The 21,269-nt window shown below is 60.4% G+C and overlaps 1 protein-coding gene across 1 annotated transcript; it reads left to right on the forward strand.

The window, feature by feature from the left end:
- Nucleotides 1-7,951: 7,951 nt before the first annotated feature.
- R3HCC1L (R3H domain and coiled-coil containing 1 like) lies at nucleotides 7,952-19,780 on the forward strand. The gene is made up of 7 exons (XM_040606475.1): nucleotides 7,952-14,226; nucleotides 14,258-14,573; nucleotides 18,267-18,442; nucleotides 18,557-18,627; nucleotides 18,746-18,841; nucleotides 19,016-19,156; nucleotides 19,338-19,780. The coding sequence occupies exons 1-7, from the start codon at nucleotides 13,112-13,114 to the stop codon at nucleotides 19,391-19,393; spliced, it is 1,971 nt and encodes a 656-aa protein (XP_040462409.1). The 5' UTR covers nucleotides 7,952-13,111; the 3' UTR covers nucleotides 19,394-19,780.
- Nucleotides 19,781-21,269: the final 1,489 nt, after the last annotated feature.

Consider the following 21,269-nt stretch of genomic DNA (forward strand, 5'->3'; position numbering starts at 1 on the left):
GTGGGGTGATTTTCCATTTGTGGGCCTGCAAGGCACTCCACAATACCTGCTGTCCGAGCCCCTCAGTGCCCATCCCATGGATGCTGTTATGCTGCTGGGCTGGGACGTTTCTCTGCGGGAAAAGAGCAGCCAGCAGGCACCTTAGCATAACCCATGGCCATAAGCCACAGTCCTGCATCAGTCCTTGTGCCCTTGCTGGCCCAGCCTGGCCCAGACATCTCCATCCCACCCCTCTGCTTGCACATGTATGAGGGGCACCGTGGGGCAAGCACTCCAAGGTGGGACACAGGTCTCTGCAAGGAGCTGCAGAGGGGAGCACAGAGCATCAGCGGGCACCAATGTGTGGGGAGCCTGGCTGTGCAGCGCACGGGAATGCGCAGGGGACAGTGGTGGCGGCAGTGGGGACAATGCACAGGAAATTAGAGCGAGCAGCAGCCAGACACGCTGCGGGGGGAAGGGAGATGCTGCGCTTCACCAAGGGCTGTACACAGGCTGGGGAAGGCTCTTCAGCTGAGCTGGGGCCAGCATGAGCACTGGCCACCTCCTCACACGCCCTGGACCTCCCTTTCCCATCCCTGGGGCAGAGGCCAGGCTTTCCCTGGCCCTTGTTCCTGGGGTGCTTGCACCATCCATGTGGATGCAGCCCCCTGGGAGTGGGGACCTTCTTGCAGCGAGCAGCCCAGACAACCAGTGTCCCTGGTGCTTGGTGACTTACCTGCCGCCCCGGGATCTCCCTGGGTAGAAGAGAACAGGATGCTGGGAATCAGTCCGCCCCTTGCTTGCATTGCAGTGGGTGGAGGGGTGGCTCAGGGCTGTTAGCTGGCAGTGCCAAGTGCTCTGGCCAGCCAGGGGAAGCCTGTGAGTTGGCAGTGCCATGTGACACCCATGGCCCTTGCAGAGACGGCACTGCTCTGGAAGCTGGGGGATCCTCAGCAGGACAGGAATCTGCTGGATTCATGGAGCACCCAGTCTGTCCCCTCCAGCAAATTCCAGACAGTGCAACACAAACTGGGAGCAGGTGAGCAGAGCAGTGCTGACTCAAGGTACTAACCTCCAGGATACTTCACTGTGGCTGTCATGCCTTTTTCTAGAGCATTGTGGAGGCTGAGGCACCTGCACACAGCCTGGTGGGTGCACAGCACGCACACACACACTGTCAGCACACTCAAGTGCACCTATATGCACAGATGTAACAGACTGCGTAGCCACCCCATCTGCACATACTCTCTGTGCGCACACATGGCATGCGAGCATTCAATGCGCTGCTCAAATGTGCACACAGCCCATGCACAGACTCACGTCTGCACTCACATGTGCATGCAGCAATGTGCACGCACCCCAACGCACACACTGTGCGCTGCTGCACTGCTGCTCGCTGCACCCACCAGCACAGCCAGGCGGGCTGTAGCAACCACCCTTGCTGCTTTTTGACACTAGAAGAGGGCACCTGCTGTCACAGCAGCACACTGTGGGATCCCTCAGATGCCAAGCCAACCCCAGCTCCTGCCTGGCACCGCTTCCTTCTCTGGAGGGGCTGTGCTGGGACTTCCCTGCTCTGAGGGTCTAATTTCCACCCTAAATGTATTCATGGATAATTTATCCCCACTCATTCTTGTGCTAACATTGTCTTTTAGCTGAAATAGCTCTTCTCCTCCCCAGCGTTTACCCCGCTGATGTATTTATAGTGAGCGCTCTGCTCCCCCACAGCCTGCGCTCTGCTAGGCACCAGCCACTGTCCTCCCATCATGGGTCTTCCAGGCTCTGCCTCCCCCAGCAGCCCCACGATGCCTCTGCTCCTCTCCCAGTTTGGCTCCAGCATGGGCAGGTCTCCCGAGGCCCATGCAGGGATGCGAGCGAGTCCCCAGCCCTGCCAGAAATGTCTCTCCTGGTTCCTCCTAGAATTGCTTTTGCCTCTCCCAGGACTACACATCCATCGTGCAGTGGCTTGCAGTGATGGAGTCCCATGCTCAGCTGGAAGCTCACTTGGTCCTTCTTTCCCCTGCTGTCCCCTCCTGTCACTGTCTCGCAGCACCTGACCTCCTGCCTTGCCTGCAGCCCCCTGCCCGCTTTGGTCCTGCACCTTGGGCCAGCCTGTGGCTCCCTGTGCCTGGACACGTCTCAGCCCTGGAGGTCCTTTTTGTCAGGGCTGGCAGTGACTTGCCGACTGTCACCCATCCCAGTGGCTCCCTGTGAGCTGCTGCCTCCCAGTACCCTTCCCTGGTCCCCTCCTCCTGCCAGCAACGTCCCTCTCAGGTGCTCACTAGGCACAGGAAGGCCTGGAAAGGCATTATCTTATTACAGAGGCCAAGTCAACCCGGAGATGTGTTTAATCTCCTCTTCAGTCCTCTTCATCACAGGTTTACCGCACCCTCAGCAGCAGCAGGGTGCCAAGGCTGGGCCCTAGGCACTGTCCACCCAGGGGTGCCCAGCCCCAGCCCTGGGACCCCCAGCCCCATGGCTTTCTCCTACCCCAGCCACTTGCTCTGCACAGCCTCTCAGGTCCCTGCATGGTCCCCAGCCACTCCTGTCACCGTGCACAGTGCCCCCGGGTCCCTGCTTGGACTCTTCCTGTCGCCGGGACATCATTAGAAATGTTAATTATTAATTATCACTAAAAGCCCTTTTTGCTGCATTGCTGTTCTCTGCCTATCTCTGCCCCGTGCTGACTGTAACCGGATACACCCGTGCTCGCCTCCTGCCTCGCAGTCCCCGGTCCCTGCTTTCCCTTCGCTACCTGCTGGGTGCAGGGTGGGAGACAGAGGGCAGTCCCCCATTCCTCTGCAGGACATGACCCCATACGGGACTAGCTGGACTTGTACCCCCTGGGATCCCAGAGCTGTTGCTGGCATGGAGATGCACCAGTGCCAGTGCTCAGCCTGGGGACTGCTCTGCCTCATGCCAGGAGAGGGAACAGGAGGCCAGAGGAAGGAACAGGAGGCCAGAGGAGGGACCTGACTGGTGCTGTGATGGAGCCAGTGACCATCAGCTCTTCTAGGCCATGGATGATGTGATCTCTTGTGAAAGGAGCATTGGGACAGGTCTCCCTGATTGGAGGGTCTTGGCAGGGTGAGGGCAGCAGGCTGCACTCTAGTCCTCCCAGGCAGCATCCCTGGCTGGGGAAGAGGTAACAGGCTGCAGGGAAACCTGGGGTGCTGCCAGCAGCTGGATGGGGCTGGCAGGACCCGTGAGGCTGGTACATGCTCAGGGAAGCTGGCTGCCTTCGAGGAGCCTGTGCAGCTGCAGGGAGGGAGGGGGATGCCCAGCTTGCCCAGCTCAGTGTCCTCTGCAAAGTCTGCAAGATTTACCAGCTCCAAGTGGAACTCACTGATGAATCAATTCACATCACCATCTACTGAAAGCAGTCAGGTTCCTTCACACAGGGCAGTGGCTGTCACCCAACACGGTGGCAGTGCCACAGCCAGCACTGGGCAAGATCAGGAACTGCTTCCAGTTGCAGCATCCCCGAGTGCTGTCTGCCGGGCAGAAACCACCTCCTGGCAGCATCTCCACCTGCCAGAGCTAGCCTCAATGTCCTGGTACCTCCTAGGGACCACGACAGGATGGGGCATAATGGAGCGGGCTGTGGCACAGTGTCAATGGGGGCTACTTTGCGTCAGGATAAAACTTGCATTCCCCGCCCCCCCCCCCCCCCAGGAGTTCTCCTCTCCTTATTTCCCCCGTCTCCTGAAAGAGCCAGGCTATTGGGGTTAGCAAGCTTCCCACCCCAGGACTGTCACCAGCCACCCCATGCTGCTGCACGGTTCTGCTGAGGGTGCTGGAAAGAAAACAATAGCTGGAAGGAGACAACAGCGATAGCTCAGGGAGAGGCGTTCAGGGGGCAGGCTCCCGAGGGAGTGCAGGGAGGAGCACCCAGGCCTCTCCTGGACTGGTATTGATTCCTGCAGCACAAGTGCTGCCTTCTGTGCCTGTTCATTGTAGATGTGCAGGAAAACAGGGAGGAAGAGACCCCGGCTCCCCCCTCCACAGCCAGCCCTTTCTCCTAGGGGCACAGCCCCATTGCATCCTCCCTGGGAGCTGCCAGCAGCACTGGCGCCTTCCCACACTGTGGGCTGCTTCCCCACATTATACAGCACTGTCACGAGCCACTGAGTCCCCAGGTGTTTGGCGCAATAATGCAAAGCAGATCTTATCCACCCCAGCCCCGAGCTCTCTGCAGTCCCCTCCCCGTGGGCTGAGCGTGTCCCCTGGCTGGGTGTGAGGGAGAGAACCAGGGCTGCAGGTGCTCTGGGTGCCCCTGGCACACTGCAGCTGATGGGCAATTCCCTCCTTGCCCCTGCGTGCCCGTTGCAGCTCCCCAGGGCTTTTCTCTGCCAAAAGCACTCTGTCAGCATTTGCTCCGCAGCAATAAATCAGAGGGATGCTCATACAAGCATGGGCTGGCACTGGGCTCCCCAGGACCGGGGTGTAGTGAGGTGCCTGAGGCAATGCTCAGCCCCAGAACGTGACTCATTTTTTGTCTGGTGTTTCAGTGCTCAGCCCAGTGCTCAAAGCTCAGGAGAATCCCAGGCCATGCTGGCAGGTCTCTCAGCTCCTTGGATTGTCTGGCTCCTTTAGAGCCAGAGCAGAGCAAGCTGGGACTCCTCTGCACCCCTCATGCATTCCCAGAGTGTCCCAAGGGCTGGCGGGGGGCTGACATGGCTGCAGCAGCCTTGGTACCCCAGGGCAAGGTGATTCCCTGTCCCTGGACCATGACTGGCTGTTGGTGTTCCTCCTGTTCACAGCCTGGCAGGGAGCTGCTGAGGGGCAGCCAAAACCCCTGGCCCCTTCTGACACCTCCATGTGTGTGTGGAGCAAGCAAGTTCTCAGCTCCCTGAGAGCGCTGGGAGTCACAGTGGATGGGATGACAGGCTCTCTGGTGGCTGGAAGGAGGCTCCAGGGCTCAGAGGCAGGTCTGGGGGAGGAAAGGCTGCTTGGGGAGCCAGAGCAGAGCAGAGGTTGCCCGTACTGGCTCTCCTTCCCATCCCAAGGGCCAGGGCTCAGCCTAGCGCAAGATACTGCGTGAGCGGAAGCTGGTTGCATGGCTTGCTTGTGATCAGACCCAGATCTGGGTCCACTGACAGCTCCTTTCTCTCCCGTGCTGCTCCTTTCAGCCCGTGCCTCCCCGCAGCCCTGGCTGACGCAGCTGCAGATGAACAGACAAGGAGAGCAGGCAGCACTCCCGGCCCGCTCTGCTGTCCCCTGGGAGGCATAGACACGGCAGTTTTAGATCAAGACTCTTCAGAAGCAAGAGCAGCCCTGGCTATCAGCAGAGAGCGGACAGCCGGCTCCAAGCACTCACTCCCACTGGCTTCGTGACACGGGCAGTGGGTTTTAGGACGCCAAGGCAGCCAGGACTAGGGTGCTGGGCCCCCTGGTGCTTAGCCACGGGATGCTGCAGCTCCCACCAGTGCTGGCCTGAGTGCCTGAGGCATGGCTGGGCTGGGGGCAGACCCAGCAGCAACAGCCAATCCCCTGTCCCAGCACTGGGAGCGGTGGGAGCCCAGTGCCACCCTGCTCTGTGCAGAACATCAGTCACCTCTTGGAGAATGGGATCTTCATGCCTGGGAAGATTCTTAGGACCCCTGAGACCCCACTAGCTGAGGAGAAGGTGGGCTATGGCCCAGCAAGTCCTGCAGCCCCACTCTCGGGTAGATGGCCTCAGGGGCTGGTGCAAGCAAGGTGCATTTACATCGCCCCCTTACCCTCACCCATCCCCTCTTTTGTGGGGAGCACGGGGGTGTCAGCAGTGCAATGGGTCTCTGTCCCAGTGGGTGGCACTCCGCAGGGTATCACAGTGCTCCTTGTGGGAGGCAGGAGCACAAGCACAGCTGCTGGGGCTGAAGGGGACACGTGAGAATGTCTCCAGCAGGGGAAAGTGCGGGGGTCCTTCTGCAGCCCACAACTCGAAGCACTCGGACTGCTGCTGCTGCTGCCATGGAAACTGCTGTGGAACATCATCCTGCCGCACCGGCCAGGGCAACCAGGCCACTGCTGTCCCCAGCCGTCCTCGGGCTCTGTCTGCAGGCACCTGGGTTGACAGAGTGGGAGAGGCCAGGTGCTCCCTGCCAGCCACCGTCTTTGGGTCACCCTTGGGCTGTGATGAGATGGGGGCACCCCTGGCTGGGACACCCAGGGTATGGCCAGGACAGAGAGGCCAGGGAAGTGCTGGCAGGGGGTGTCTGGTGCCATTCCCAGACAAACCCAGCTCCCACACGGCCAGGGGCTCCACGCTGCTTGGCCTCCCACAAACATAAATCATTTTCTAATTTATAACATGAATAATTGATTTTGCCTCCGTAGCTGGCGATAAATCTCCTGTGCGCACATGCATAAGAAAATAATAATAATGAAAGCGATCAGGATCTGCTGCCATCGATTACCTGTGAGAGGGACCGTGGTCCCCTGTGTGCCATGGCCGGCTTGGGCAGGGACAACTCCCCGGGGTGTGCCGGGTGGCCCTGCCTGGTGGTAGCCTTCCTTGTCCTGCACAGCAGCACGTGGCTGGGGCAGGATGACCCTGCCTATCCAAGTCTGAGCCCCTGTGGCTGTACTGGGACCCACACCAGGCAATCAGGAAAGTCTCAGGCATCAGCAGTCACAGCCCTGTAGCTGTACCTGAGGAGGGATAAGATTCTTGGCACAGCCCCATGCACTGATGTCCCGTGCAATGCCTCAGTGACGCCTTGTCAGGATGGCAGGTAACCGGTCCCTGGTCCCTCAGCAGCTGCACAACCTCTAGGGAGCTGTGGAAGCCGTGATGGCTGCCAGCTGCCTGGGCACCCAGCTCCCATCCCCGCCTGCGTGTGGGACACCAGGCCTCCGTCACCTGCACCAGGAGCCTGCCTGGGAAGCAGCTCCTCAGGAATTGCACTGGAGAGCCTCGGCTTATTAGAAAGCACGTTGGGGTCGGGGTGGGAGGCGGCAGAGACCCCAGTCCATCAGCCTGACAAACCAAGGTGGCTGCAGCAGCCTGCCCCACGCTCCCTTAGCCCCGTGTTCTGCCTCGCAGCCTGCGGTGACAGCGACCCTCGCGCTCCTGCATCCCCGGGCCCGGCCCTGCCGGCTCCCGCCCCGCCCGCGGGAGACCCCGGCCCGGCTCCCCCGGGCGCCCCACCCGTCCGCGGCAGGGCCGGCCCGGCTCGGCAGCCCCTGCAGCACCGGCGCTTCGTTCGGAGATGGCGGCCGCGCCGGGCCCGGGCTGCTCCCCTCCGTGCCCGTTACGCGGGCGGTGCTCGCCCAACGCCGGGAAGGAAGAGCAGCGAGCCCCCCGGGGCAGGCGCCTTCCCCGCCGCCACAGTGGCCGGCCAGCCGGCGGCGGGGCCCGGGAGGGGGCGCGGCGTGCCCGAGCCCCCGGCAGCTCCCCCGGTGCCCCCCGGCAGGCGGGAGCGGGGCTCTGCCCGCACAGCCAGCGCGGCCAGCACCGCGGCTCCCGCCTGCTGTGTGACATTAAACGGTAACGGGAAACCCACGGCAGCCTCCCGTGGGGTCGCCCGGGGGCCGAAGGGGAGGGTCGCCCTCCCTCCCCCGCAGCCCCGTCCCCATCCTGCCCCCCGGCCACCCTGCCCTCGGCCCCCTCCCCCGGCTGCTGGCTGGTGCGGGGCGGAGGGAGGGCAGCGCGGCTGCCCGTGGCGGTCCCAGCCCCGGGGACGCGGAGGACCGGGCGGGGCCGGCGGCCTGTGTGCCCGCGGGGTGCCGGCGCGGGGGAGGCGCGGCCGCCCGGGGCGCGGGGCGGTGCCGGTGCCGGTGCCGCACTACAGGTCCCGGCGCTCCCCGCGGCGGGACGGGATGGGGCGGGCCCGGCGGGGCGGAAGCGGCGGCGGCGGCGCGGAGCGGCGGGGGACCCGGCGCGGCCACTGGTAACGGCGGGGGCCTGGCAGGCAGCGCGGCCCGGCGCGGCGCTCGGGACGGGGGCACAGCAGCCCCAGGTTCGCACCCTGCCCGGGTTGCGCGCTGCGCCCCGTGTCCCGCTCCCCCCCCCCGCGGTGTCCCTGCCCTGACCCCCACCCCGTGTCCCAGCCCTTTCCCCCTCTCCGCTGGCACGCAGCCCCCGGAGTGCCTGGGTGACATGGCACGTTGCAGACCGCATAACTCTTCCCCAACTTATTGAGTCATCAGGCGCTGCCGGCAGTGACAGCCCTCGAGGGCAGGGGAGTTATATGGCGTCCCCGGGCACTCGGCGTGCCAGGTTCCCACGGCTCGTAAAACGTGCCCACTGCTCCCAGGCGCTGGACGCTGTTTTTCACGGCTGCCTGCCTGCCCTCGCGCCCCCGCCATCCTTCACCTGCTGTGGGGCTGGCACAGCTCTGGGGTGGCTCATGGCACGATGCCGGTGACCAGCTTCTGCCCTTTGTGCATTTTGGGGGTGGTCACGCTGGCCACCTCCTTCCTGGTCTGAGCACACCACAGGGCCTTGCTTTCCAGGCTGCTCCTGCCCTCCTAGTAGCTGCTTCATGTTATTTTACCTTCATTTTCCCTGACCGGATCTTGCTTTGTTTCCTGACTATGTTTCTTGGGTCTTTTGAAAGATTTTTGTGCTCTGGCTGGTGTTTGCAACGCCTCTCTGCTCGGTATCATCTGAAAATTTAATTATAATTCACTATTCAAATGAAAGTTTGGGAGGTAGTATAAAATGATACCCTTGAAGTTCAGCTAAATTGCGTCTTGCTTGCCTTATCCAAAAGCTTTGCCTAGCAATTCTTCCAAAATAACCTGCCCTGCAAGCCAGTGTCCTTCATCCAGGAGCCCATTGCGGTGGGTGTGCAGGCTCCTTCCTCCACCCGTTATGTTCTGTGCTAGGGAGGGGCACAGGGTTTATCCTGTGCCAGACTCTGGTTTTGTTGTCCTTTCTCACAGACAAAATCAGCACCTGGTGTGCTCTGCCTGTCACTAGGGCCCTGGGTTCCTCCTGGCACCACGTGTGTGCTGGCGGGTTAATCGGTTCGTCTTGGCACCGACCACGCCAGCCAGGTGACCCTGTCTATGTGGAGATGCTGGTTTTGCTTTCCCTGCAGCTGTTTCTTCGAGGCCTCTGCCTCATTTGCATTTCTCTTGTTAAAAACAGTAATTTTGCCCTTTTGAATCATCTTTATTTTTGAGCCATCATTAATTTTCTCTCCCTTCTTGTTTATTAATAGATCTTTTCACTTTTGTGCTGATTCTGCCTGAGTATATTTGTAAAGTCCTTTGTATTCCCCTTAGCCTGCCAGCTGTTAACTCCTTCTGCTGGTTTGTTGTCCCTTCCTGCCCCCCCCTGCAGCTGTGGGGGGACATTATTGACTTACAAATCCTCCTCCTGTCTAAAAGGTTCCCCTTCTCTTGTTCCAGGCATCTCCTAAGAGCATCTGTTCCAGGTATCTCCTAAGAGCATCGCACATGAAAGGCATGATTGAAATCTCTTTTCTCAGCGCCTTTGATGCCTTTGCTGCCTCCTTGCGTAGCCAGTGTTTGCTCCGGCTGCTGGAGAGCATCTTTCTCCTGGCAGCAGGGGACAGGGATGTCTTAAAGCCCACAGGGCTGCAGGCAGGCGTTGTACGGGATGCAGCTTTCTGCTTCTTGAAGTGCTTTGCTTTGCTTCATGCTGGTGGCTCTGTGTTTTTGCTTTTGCTCTGCCTCTCCTTGCCAGGCATCCAGGTCTTTCCCTGGCCCCATCACCTGCTGCGTGAGCTGGGCAGGCTGGGCTGGAGCTCTGCTGAGGGCAGGAGAGGTGCAGGGTAGCCAGAACCTCTGATGGTCCTTAGCTGGGCTGCTGTGCACCGATGTTGTGCAGTCAGTGAGCATGCCATGGCACGTGCCTGGCATGGGATGAGCCCTGTGAGCAGCGGGTTCCCCAGCAGGGCTGTTTAGAATCTCCTTGTACCTGTCTTTTTATTAGTCTTGTTATTATATTTATTTTTTTTCCCTCCAAAGAGCCCAATATGCGGCAGGCTGTAAAGAGTGACATTGCGGGTGCACGAGCCGCATGCTGAGGCTGCGCACGGTCCCCCAAGGCTCCCGGTCCCCCAGTGTTGCCATCCCTGTTCACCATCAAGGCTTTAAGGTTATCTGCTCTATCGACGGGAGTATGGATTAAGTGGAATTAGAAACCTCGAAGGCTAAAAATACAGCTCCCTGCCAGGAAATGCGGCAGCCTGCTGGGAGGGCGCTGGGTGGCATCGAAACTTTTCCGGGAACTGGCATGCTCCGGTGTGAGCCCTGCAGCCTCACATCCGCGCCCATCCCTGGGTTCCCTGAGCAGTACTAAGGCCAGCTTCTCTGCCCACAGTGGAAGAAGGCAGCGGGAGCTCTGGCTTTGCTGTCGGATTTGTACTGCAGGTGTCCTCACCTGCCAGGCAGGGATGCAGATGGTGGAGGTAATCTGGTGATGCACTGTGCAGTGTGAAGGAGGGTGTGTGATGTGGTCAGCCCTGTCTTGCTGCTGTTTGTGGGTTCCTTCCCTGGATAGAAGAAGGAGAGAAATCAGGGAAAAAATGCTGCACGTCTGCTGCAGATGGTCACTAGAGGAGAAAGGCAGGCTGGTGCTGGCACATCCCCCGGGCAGCTGCTCTGAGGCCTCACAAACTCATGCCATGAGCACAGGTTCCCCATGAGTAGTGTGTTCGTGTGGATGGTGTGAGGGGAGCTGGTGCCTGTGGGGAGCTCTGGCCACCTCCTGGCTGATGCTCCAGCATCCCCCTTGCTACGCCAGGCTGTGTTGTGCTGGGCTGGTGGGTGTTATGTGCCAGGCAGGTGGGCAGTGCTCCCACTGCCACTTTGACTGTGGTATCATGGCATGCCGAGTCTGGGGCTGCCTTTCCCTGCTTGGTGCCACAATGCCAAGCTGTTTTGGTAGCTGGCTCTGAGAAGCAGGGCAGCATGCGGGACAGCACGGGCCCTTTGGGGGATGCACTGGCCATTGCCGCCTGGGGTGAGCTTGGTCCTGGAGTCTGGAAGCAGAGGGTTGCCCTGCCCAGTGTAGTGTGAATGAGACCCGAAGCCAGGGCCGTTGCTCTGCCTCCCAGAGCATGAAATCGGTCGGTGCCGATGCGTGGCCATGGCATCGATGAAGTGTGTAATAGGCTGGGGGCAGGAGCTGTGCTGCCTTGTGGGGAAAAACCAAACCATTGCAGCATCCCTGCCAGCATGGGCGAGTCACCACCTTGCCATGGTCCTCCGTGGGCTGTGGGAAGCAGCTCTTCCCCAGCAGCCTGCGGCAGGCAGAGGCAAAGCTGTGCGGGGAGAGGATGCTCCCAGCACCAGCCGTCTGGCTAATGCCGCACCATCTGCTTTGGAGGGTGAGGCAAGGTGAACGGCAAGCTTTCGAGGAGCCCATAAATCCTGTGTGCAAAGGCTCTTGGAGGTGACTTGGGATATGCGTGGAGCAGTGCTGCTGCTGGCAGCTCCCTGTGCTGGAAATTCTTGGGAAGCAGAGACTGGGGCGATCAGTGATCCCCCCCAAGGCATTCAGTGATGTCCCATGGACCGAGATTCTGGGCTTAGCTGGAAAAAGTCCTTAGGAGAACGTGCTTTGGTGCAGTTGGGAGCCCTGTGTGGTTGGAAATGGTGGTGTTGAGGGGGGTGTGTGTGTCCCAGTGCCCCCACCTCTCTGGCACCCAGGCTGCCACTCGGCGACAAATTGTATAATGCCTTGGGACTGAAAAATTACTAATACAAACCTTGGCGGGTTTGTAGGATACATTCCTTTCTCATGGTCGATAAAGATAAAGGGGATCGTTCTGCTGGCAAAATTAGTGTATCAAAGAGGGGGAAAAATATGACAAGAGCTGCAGAGGCAGAAAAATGGTTGGGGCAGCTCCAGGATGGTGTCCAGCATCACTGCAGCACCTGTGCCTGCACCTTGTGCCGTGGAGGTGGGCAGGAGTGCACGGTGCTTCTGCCCACCTCCACAGCACGAGGCACAGGCACCACGGTGATGCTGGGGAGCACGGCCCTGCCCAGGCTTGCCAGCAGTTTCCAGAACGCCGTGAGAGACCCATCCATCAAGCTGAGGCAGTTGTCTGTCTGTCCGTCCGTCCGTCAGGAGGAGGGGATGATGCCATTCGGCACGGGCAGTCCCGGCCGCTTTCCAGCCAGCGGTTGGCCTCCCCTCGCCTTCCCGGCACCGCTGCCGGCTGTTGGTGAGGGGCCGCGGGGAGCGTTCGCGCCTCGGTCGGGGGCTGCGTGGAGGGGAGGCTAATGTACCGGAGGTGCCTCGGAAATGAGAGCCTTGGATGGGTTCCTGGCCCTATTGATCCGCCGGCAGTTTATGCATCCTGACATTCATAATCTCGGTCGGCACTGATGGTCCAGATTAATGGGCCCGGGGGCTGTCCATCCGTCACTTCACATTAATTACTGAAGAGGTGTTTTTCCAGTGATTTACCTGACAGCGGCCCGTGATGAATCCCCCTAAACGGAGTGGGCAGTGATTAATCACGGGGCCCTGGCCCAGCCCTACTCTGCCTCAACCACAGTGCAGCCCCCCACGCCATCCGTCTCCATAAACCCTGCCTGATGCATATTTATAGGGGCAGGGGGGCCCGGCAGCTCGTGGCGTGCCTGCTTCTGCCAAAGATGATGAAAAATAAATCTCTGCTGGGATGGGGCAGCAGGTGAGCAGGGCTGCGGCGTGCTAGGGTGGCAGCCGTGGTCCTCTGCTGGGGTGTCCCTGGGCTGGGGCTTGGTTTTCTGGTGCTCTGCAGGTGCCACAGACTTCTCCGCAGTTTTTGATGCATGAATGGTACAACGGCTCTGTGGCTTGCTTCAGCTGTGGACACTGGCCCCTGGGGCTGGGGTGTCCCAGGCAGCAGCCGCCAGAGCAGGCAGGTGGGCACCTCGGTGATGCTGGCAGAGTTTCCCTGCTTTTCCCAAGCCCGGTACGCCTCACCAAAGGCTGTAGTGCTGTGGGGTGCTGCAGGCACCAAACCCCATCTGCAGATCTGCTGCCATGGGGACAGTGTTGGGGCTCCGCTATCCATCGCTGCGCTGGCTGCTGTGGGAGCGAGTGTGGTTGCCAGGCTGGGACCCCAACCCACCAACCTGGGCAGGGGCTTCCCCCTGCATGCCCATCTGTGGGGCCACTGGGATGTGGGCAGGGCGGTGACACTGTCTCTCCTTGACAGGCAGCGGTGGCACCATGCAGCAGGAGGTGGAGGGCAGCCGGCCGCGCCGTCGGAAGCCTGACATGGCCCTCTACGTGCCCAAAGCACGGCGGGAGAGAGCGGTGCAAGTGGTGGGTGATGTGCCAACCGGGCACCACCGGGAGCCCGAGAACCACTGCCTGGCACGGGACACTTGCCAGGGTAGCGGCGAGGGGCAGAGACGAAGCCCCCATGCCAGGACACAGACGGGCAGAGCAGCAAGGAGGGAGAGCAAGGTGCATGCTGGCCCGAAGGAGCCACGGGCAGCCTCTGCAGGGCACTGCTGGAGGCCGGGAAGCAGCTGCTCTGTCACACCGGAGGCCCCGGGAGCATCACCCAGCACGTGGGAGCTGTGCCCAGATCTGGTCGTTGCCCAGCCCTGGGATGGGCAGGACAAAGCATCCCATGGCGAAGGTCTCAGAGAGCTCAGCCATGGCCACCGCATGATGAGGACTGACCCTGACCCTCCATCCCCAATGACCACCCAGCCTGGGGCTGTGGAGGCTACTCCTGAGCCCGAGGGCAACCCCGCTAGCCCAATGCCAGCGTGTCAGGCAGGGCCAAGTGGCGTGTCGGAGCATTTGGGGGACAGCACACCAGATCCAGCTGGGGACCTGTCCCAGAGCCCAGGAGAGGGTGTCCTGCAGCCGGCAGGGGTGGGCAGCCAGGGCAGCGTGGCCAGGCTGGCGTGTGAGGCTATGGGTCCGGAAGCCCAGGAGGAGGAGAAGGAGTGGGGAGGGTCTCTGCTGGCAGGGCAGGGTGAGGGCTGTGCCGCTGAGGTGCCAGAGGAGGAGGTGGAGAGGTGGGGAGGCATGGCTGAGCTTGCCAGGGAGAGCACCTTGGGTGCACCAGGAGCCAGCTGTGAACCCGGGTGCTCAAGGGGTGACACGGGCGATACACTAGTGCTCCCAGGGGAGAGCACCCCAGGGCAGGGCACGGGCAGTCTGTCCCAGCTCCTGCTCAGCAAGGAGGAGAGCGCTGCTGGTGCCAGGCATCCCGGTGGGGAGGGCAACCTGATGCCTACTGCACAGGGAGCCTCTGTCTGCACAGACTGCAGCGCTGGGGCAGAGAGCGGCCCGCTGGGTGCTGGCAAGGAACCAGCGAGTGGCATGTGGGAGGGAGCACCCCTGGAGAGCTGTGAGCCCCCCCCCATCCCTGGAGAGCCACGAGCCCCCACCACCCCTGGAGCTGCTGTGCCACAGCGTAGAGGGCCTCTCACCCGCAGCCTGGGCTGAGGAGCCGTCTGGGGCAGGTGAGGACACAGGCTTGCTGCAGCAGCACCGCTGCAGCCAGGAGCCCAAGGAGGAAGAGGAAGGTCTCCGTAGTGGCTCCCCAAAGGAAGGGCAGACCAGCGCCAGTGCCGGAACCCTGTGCCAGGCCAGCCCAGGTGCCGAGGAGAGCTGGGACGTGCTGTTTAACGATGATGGGGACTGCCTGGACCCACGCCTGCTGGAGGAGGTATGTGCTGCGAGCCAGTGCCCGTGGGGAATTGCAGGGATGGTAGCTACTGCCTGCTGGGATGCAAGGACAGGGTCCCCGAGGGTCAGCTGTCCCCATGTCCTCCTGGGTGAGTGCATGGTAGGGGGTGCTGCGGCCATGTGGCCAGCCTGCCAGTGCTGCCTGCTGTCACTGCCAGCCACCCCTGAGGGTGTGAGCTGCCTGCTGTGCCAAAATGCCTGGGACCTCCACCTTCCCCCCCGGGCGGGTTCCCATCCCTTCCCATGGGGCTGGTGAAGGCTGGGGGAGATCTTTCCTCTATAGTACATAAAGCACACCCGGTAAAACCCGCTTGAGCACCGTAAACTGCAACTGCACCCTCATGAAACCAGGGCTGGTGATAAAGAAATGGGCTGAGACGTATGGGTTCCCATTGAAATAGCAAAGGGATGTTTCCTCAAAACTATGGCTTCTTAATCAGCTTTGGCTCATTACCATCCCCTCCTGCATGTGTGTTGCTGAATTTACTACAATTAGCTGCTTAGCACCAGGACCTACTCTGTTTTCTTGCTGTTTGCAATCAAAGTTCAGTTTCTGCAGCGAGGCTGAATACCCCTTATTGCATTTTAAATCAGTAGCATCAAACTGGTAATTTTCCAAATGACATTAATGTGCCCAAAGTAACAAACAGCACTAATATTGTTACAGCCAGCGTCTGTCCACCCTGGGCTGGAAGCAGGGTGTGGAGTGGCGGGTGGTGCCTGATAACAGCATCTGTGAAGGGATGAGATTAATGCAAGAGCATCCTTACCAAGGGGCACTGGTACCCACCTTGTCCGCAGGGCCATGCCTAGGCTGGCAAGCCTTCTCCAAGCCTGGCGTGGGCCTGGGGCAAGGTGTGGGACACAGAGCTCACATCTGGGGCTGCTTGGAGGGGGACATGGAAGGGTATTGGGTACCCCCATCCCTACCTGGCTGTCCTCCCCCCAGCTGCAGTCCCCTGCCCTCCAGCTGGGAGGTTGTGGTGAGCATCGGTGCAAGAGGGACAGCACTGCCAGCTGGTGCATGTTGGGCTGGCACTGGCTTTCCATGGGCTGGTGCTGTGGGCATGGCTTCATCCTCGGGCACAGCAAAGTGGCTGCCTGGCCCTGCCAGGGAGGCAGGTCAAGGAGGACCTGTGTTATGGTGCAGCCATACAATGCTGCAGGCAAGGTTGTGCTGTGCAGCGTGGGTGCTTAACTCCAAGGAGCTCTGGAGTATCTGTGTTAGTTCTCCTGTGCACAAGCTCTGAGCAAAGTATAAACTTTCCAGGGAGCTTCCCAAGATGGGTGAATAACAACTTGAATAAGGGATTTATCAATTAAAAGTTGCCATCTTCACCCCCTGCAGATTCCCATGCCAAGCCTGGTGCTTCCTTGAGCCCTGTGAGCTCTCGGCAGGTGGACGCAGCTGCTCAGGGAGGGTGCAGGCTCCTGGGGAGATGGAGCTGTTGTTAATGAACAAAAAGGACAAGAAAATTAGTAGCATTCTTCCCTGTAGCCAAATCCTTATGCGACGCAGATAGCCAGCAGAGAGCAAGATTTATGACGTTCTGTGTGGAGGAGAGATTTCTGATAGTGGACAGCTCTTTAATCTAGCAGGAAAAAACACCATAGCAAGATCCATTGGCTGGAAGCTGAAACCAGACAAATTCAGAGTAAAAATCAGTTTGAATGCAGGGGGTAATTAAGCACTGCGACCATTTCCTTGCAGGCTCGATGGACTCTCCATCAGCCGGCACGGTGCCTGTGTGCCGGGAGCCGTGGTGCATGCACGCCAGCCTTCTCTCCAGCTCTGGAGGTGCGCTCTCGGTGAGCGAGCGGCGGTGTAAGCGAGCAGCCACAGACCCCTCTAATGTGCTCCAGCGAGCGTGTGTCTTTAGAGAGCAGCGAGGCGCAAGGGACAAGGCTTCATTTTCCATGGTGTCCTGTCTCTGCCATCCAGCTGTCCATACTTCAGCAGACCCTTCCCAGGGTGCCTGCCAGGGCTGGGGGCTGTACCCTGGCTTCTGCTCCCTGTCCTGTCCCATGTCCGGGGGGCTGCAGGCGTGCTGTGTGCCCATGCTGGCAGCGTGGGGGGGACCTGTTGAGCTGTGCCTGCCGCGTGGCTGAGCCTGGCTGCCAGACGGCTCCCGTCCTTGCCGCCCCACCACACTTGGTGATTTGTGAAGGTCAAGGACCTCTCTGGCACTCTGTGCTCCTGCTCTCTAATCATCTTCCCAGCGCCTGGGACTACCCGAGTGCTTTGCTCCCTCAAGCGGCACTGTAGGGCTTCATCCTGCCCAGGGACGGCTCCTTCACCTCCGCCGAGGAGGCAGGGGGTGCCTGATGAATGCACTGCGCTGCACAGGGTGCACCTGGTTAATGGGTGATGGTGGTGGGGCAGGCGGCTCAGTCGGCGGTGCTAGCCTGTCCCGTGAGCTCCATAACTCAGCTCTACCCTCCGCTGGCATCCAGCCGCCCGAGCAGCACTCCCCTCACCTGCCGTGAATCCATCTTCCCCATAAAATTGTCGGAATGAGCACTTTTTATTGACTGAGCTGGCTGGGATTTATGGACTCTAACCTTCCAGCCATGGTGTGCTGTGCTATGATCGCTTGGGGGATCGGGCTGGGAACCTGGCTGAGTTATGTACCCACTCCCCAGCACCACGCTGGCCCCACGCTCTGGGGGGGATGGGGGAGCTCTTGCTGGCTTTGGGCTGTGCCTGTCCTGGTGTCTCAGCTAGGGCAGGGCTGTGAATCCCCTCAGATGCTGGCATGGTGCGGTTTGGAAAGCTGGGGTGCAGTGAGTGGTGCGGGGTGGTCCACCGGCACCGATGCTGCAGGGCGGAGGGGAGTAGCTGCACCTCCATGTTGTGGCAGTGGGAGACTGCTGCCCACATTTTAAAATGAAGGTTGGAAAATAGGAGAGGTAGAAAAACACTACAGCCATCATCTTTTAGGGCTGGAGAAAGTGCCCCACTGTGAGATACTAAGGCGTGCAACCCGTGTAGCTTATCAAGAAGAAGATTGAGAAGGGACTTGATTAGCATGAGTAAGTGCAGTCACGGGGAGGGGACTGGGGACTGAGGATTCTTTAATCCAGCGAGATGCAGAACGAGAACCGCCGGCTGGAAAGCAAAGCCAGACAAACTCAAATGAGAAATAAGGCATAAATTTTTAGCTGGGCAGGTGATTAACCACCAGAACTTGCTCGTCAGGGGAGTGCTGGCTTTTCCATTTGGCATCTGGGGTGCCAATGGGCTGCTCTGGTGCATGTGCTGCAGCTGAGGCATGCTGAGCCTGGTGCTCCCACATGGCAGTCAGATGTCAGTCTTTCCTCCTGAACTTGCTGTCTTGCTCCTTGTTGTTCCCCAAATGTATTTTGGGGTCAGCATGTCACTGTGGAAGGAGGGGTGTGCTTGGCGGTGTATGCTCTGTCTCACCAGTACCATTCCTACTGCGTCCCTAGTGGGACCACAGAGCATGGCAAGTGAAGGGATGCTGGTATGGGAAAAGCAATGAGAGCTCTGGTCAATAATTCCTAATATGTGAATGCCATGAATCCATCTGCAGTGCTGGGGCAGGGGGTGAGGGGCAGGCCACTTCCCAGGGAGCACTTGCCATGGATCAGGAGCTGGCATGGGGTGGGTGGACATGGGTTGCTCAGTGCTGTGCCTCTCCTACCCCTGCAGCTCTCAGGGGGTGAGAAGCGCCGGGAGAGCCAGCAGTCACCCCGCTTCAACTACTACGGGGCTGAACCCACCGTACCAGATCTCAGCGATGCGGAGCTGCCCCATGTCATCGAGATCTATGATTTCCCCTCGGATTTCCGCACTGAAGACCTGTTGCGTGTCTTCTGCAGCTATCAGTGAGTCTGCTGGCAATGCCCCGGCCCTGGCCCTGGGGTCCCCTGCCTGGGCTCTGCTCTGGACCCCTGCCTACCCAGTGCCGATGCCTTGCTGAGCTTCCCTCTTTCCGGCAGGAAAAAAGGCTTTGATATTAAGTGGGTGGACGATACGCATGCGCTGGGCATCTTCTCCAGCCCCATAACAGGTACTGCTCCCAGTTCGGCTAGGGATGGGCAGAGGGGAGGCTTCCCTGCCTCTCCTGCGGCTGGATCCTGGGCATGGGGCTGGGCCTGCAAGCAGACTCTACTGCTTTCTCCCTGCAGCACGTGATGCTCTCAGCACCAAGCACCTGATGGTGAAGACGCGCCCACTCTCCCATGGCACCCGCGCCTCTAAAGCCAAAGCCAGGGCGTATGCAGGTGAGTGGTGGTGCCCCGAGGTGGCTTGTGCCATGGTGCTTATGCAGTATCTTTGTCCTGATAATTGGGGTGTGATGGAGCAGCTGGATGGAGCAGCAGCGCTGTGGAGCCGTGCCAGCTGCCCCATCCCTCCCAGGATGCCCCTACTGATGTCCCCTATCTCCGCTCACCCAGACTACCTGCAGCCGGCAAAGGAGCGCCCTGAAACATCGGCTGCCCTGGCCAGGCGGCTGGTGATCGGTGCCCTGGGGGTACGCAGCAACCAGACGCCAGCTCAGCGAGATGCTGAGCGGAGGAAGCTGCAAGAAGCCCAGGGTGAGATTTGGATGCTTGGGAGGGGTTGTAGTTTGGGGGGACCCTCCTCATGAATGCCCCTTCTCAGAGGCTGCTGAGTGGGAGAGGTCTGCAGCAGGATGGGCACTGGCCATCTCCATGGGGAGCCGAGTGGCTGTGGAGTGGTGGGAACGTGGGGTTGACTCTCCTCTTGTCTCTGCAGAGAGGAAGCGCCTGGAGAACAAGCAGCGGGAGGATGCCTGGGAGGGCCGGGACTGAGCTGGGAGGCTGCACGTTCAGTTCCACTAGAAACCCCACTGGGGTGTCCGGGCCCCTCTCTGTGGGCAGGCAGAGCATCCTGCATCTCAAGAGCTGGGATAGATACTGCACCGTATCCAAAAGCACCAGGCTGCTCCACTGAAAGGGCTAAGCAGGACAGGTGCAGGCTGGTTGGTGCCATGCAGATGCTGTCACTGTCAGGCAGCGCTGCCCATCCTGCCCCGGGCAGGACCCCCGGTGCTACCTGCTGCAGTGGAAGCAGCAGCAGGACGCGGGGAGCTCAGCAGCAAAGCTGCAGGGCTGTGCGGGGCAGCCCTGGCCACCTGGCAGGGCCTTGTGAGCAAGAGTTTCTGTCCTATATTTTGCTAATAAATACCATTTATTTTATTTGCCTGGCCAGGTTGTGGCTCTCTGCGCCCGTGCATGCCAGGGGAGGGTACGTATGCTGGGGGCTGCTGCGCGTGGTCCCTGACACCATGGGGGTGGATGTCCACACCTCCCCAGTGGTGGGTGTCCACAGCGGGGTGGGGGGGTGGGGTGCAGGCAGGAGGGGTCGGGCAGGGCAGCAGGCAGGAATGTGCTGGCAGGGACCCTGTTTACTTCCGCGGAGCAGCTGTGGCCCCAGACAGCGGGGCCCTTGTTGGCGTGTGGGCAGGGCTGCGTTCCCAGCCCTGTGCGGGGCTGTGATGTGGCTGCACTGCTGGCCCTGGCGGGCTGGGGGCTTCCTGCCCGTCCTCAGGGCAGGGACGTGGGTGGGTGGCTGGGACCTTCCTGTGGCTCCTTTGCTTTGCATCGTCTCTCAGCACCTGAAAAACAACCCTGTGTGTCCCAGCACTCCCACCCTGTAGCCCTCCCCAAACTCTTGGGGCCATGGTTTGTGGGGCTTCCCTGCCCTTCACAGCAGGTAAGGATGGGGATGATGCTTTTCTGCCACCCCTACCAGCGGTTTGCATGTTTTGGGTTGTGACTGTGGTGCACCAGTCTGTGTTGAAGGGCTTGTGTGCCTGTCCTGTGTCCTCTGGCTGTCCCCCAGCTTGGTGGCAGTGGAGCTGGTCATGACCCTGTGGTGGTGGCTGCCTGCCCCTGTGCCGGTGGTGCTGCCAGCTGGGAGCCATCTCAGCCACTGTGCCCAGCTGCTCGAAGCTTGGCTGGTGGAAATTTCAGGGCGTGAGGCTGCTCTCATGTGGAAGGCATCTTCCCAGCCATCCGGCATCCCTTGAACCCCAACTCTGGGCGGAGCGAGCCTGTGCTGACACTGTCTCTTGCCACAGCCTCAGGCCACCCCAGTGTGTCACCACTGTCCCCAGCGGCTCGTTCATGTGCAGGGACCATGACGTGTGGGTGCAGCCTGTCCTGTCCTGTGCCGACGTAGGTGCTGGCAGCCCCCCACCCCAGGCTGGTGCCTGCAAGCGAGGCAGGGACAGGCATAGGTGTGCAAGGAGAGGGGTGGCACCGCCTGATAGCTGGCTCATGGGGAGCTAGGCAGTACAGAGCGTGGGTTGGTGGCATTCCCATTTATTTGCCTTTACTGAAAAAAAAAAAAGCTAGAAACCACAGGAGGAAGGAAATACAGAGAGCAAGGGCACGGTGTTTCTACCCTGTGCCCAGGAGCAAGGGCTTCGAGGGCAGAGCAGCCCCATCGCTGCTCCCAGAGCTGAGGAACTGCCAGGGCAGCCTGGAAAGCCCAGCACCACGGCTGCAGCCGTGGTGGCTGGTGGGCTGGCTGCCGGCCCATGCTGCCACAGAGCTGGCTGGGTCCCTTTATGTGCACAGGGTCAACCAGTTCAGGGACAGGGTGCCCTGACCAGTGGGGACTGCTGGTGGCAAGCCAGAGCCACTTGGCACTGCCCACATCCAGGCAGCTGGGGGGCTGGTG

The sequence above is a fragment of the Falco naumanni genome, chromosome 9, assembly GCF_017639655.2.
Source record: "Falco naumanni isolate bFalNau1 chromosome 9, bFalNau1.pat, whole genome shotgun sequence".
Taxonomy (NCBI): Eukaryota; Metazoa; Chordata; class Aves; order Falconiformes; family Falconidae; genus Falco; species Falco naumanni.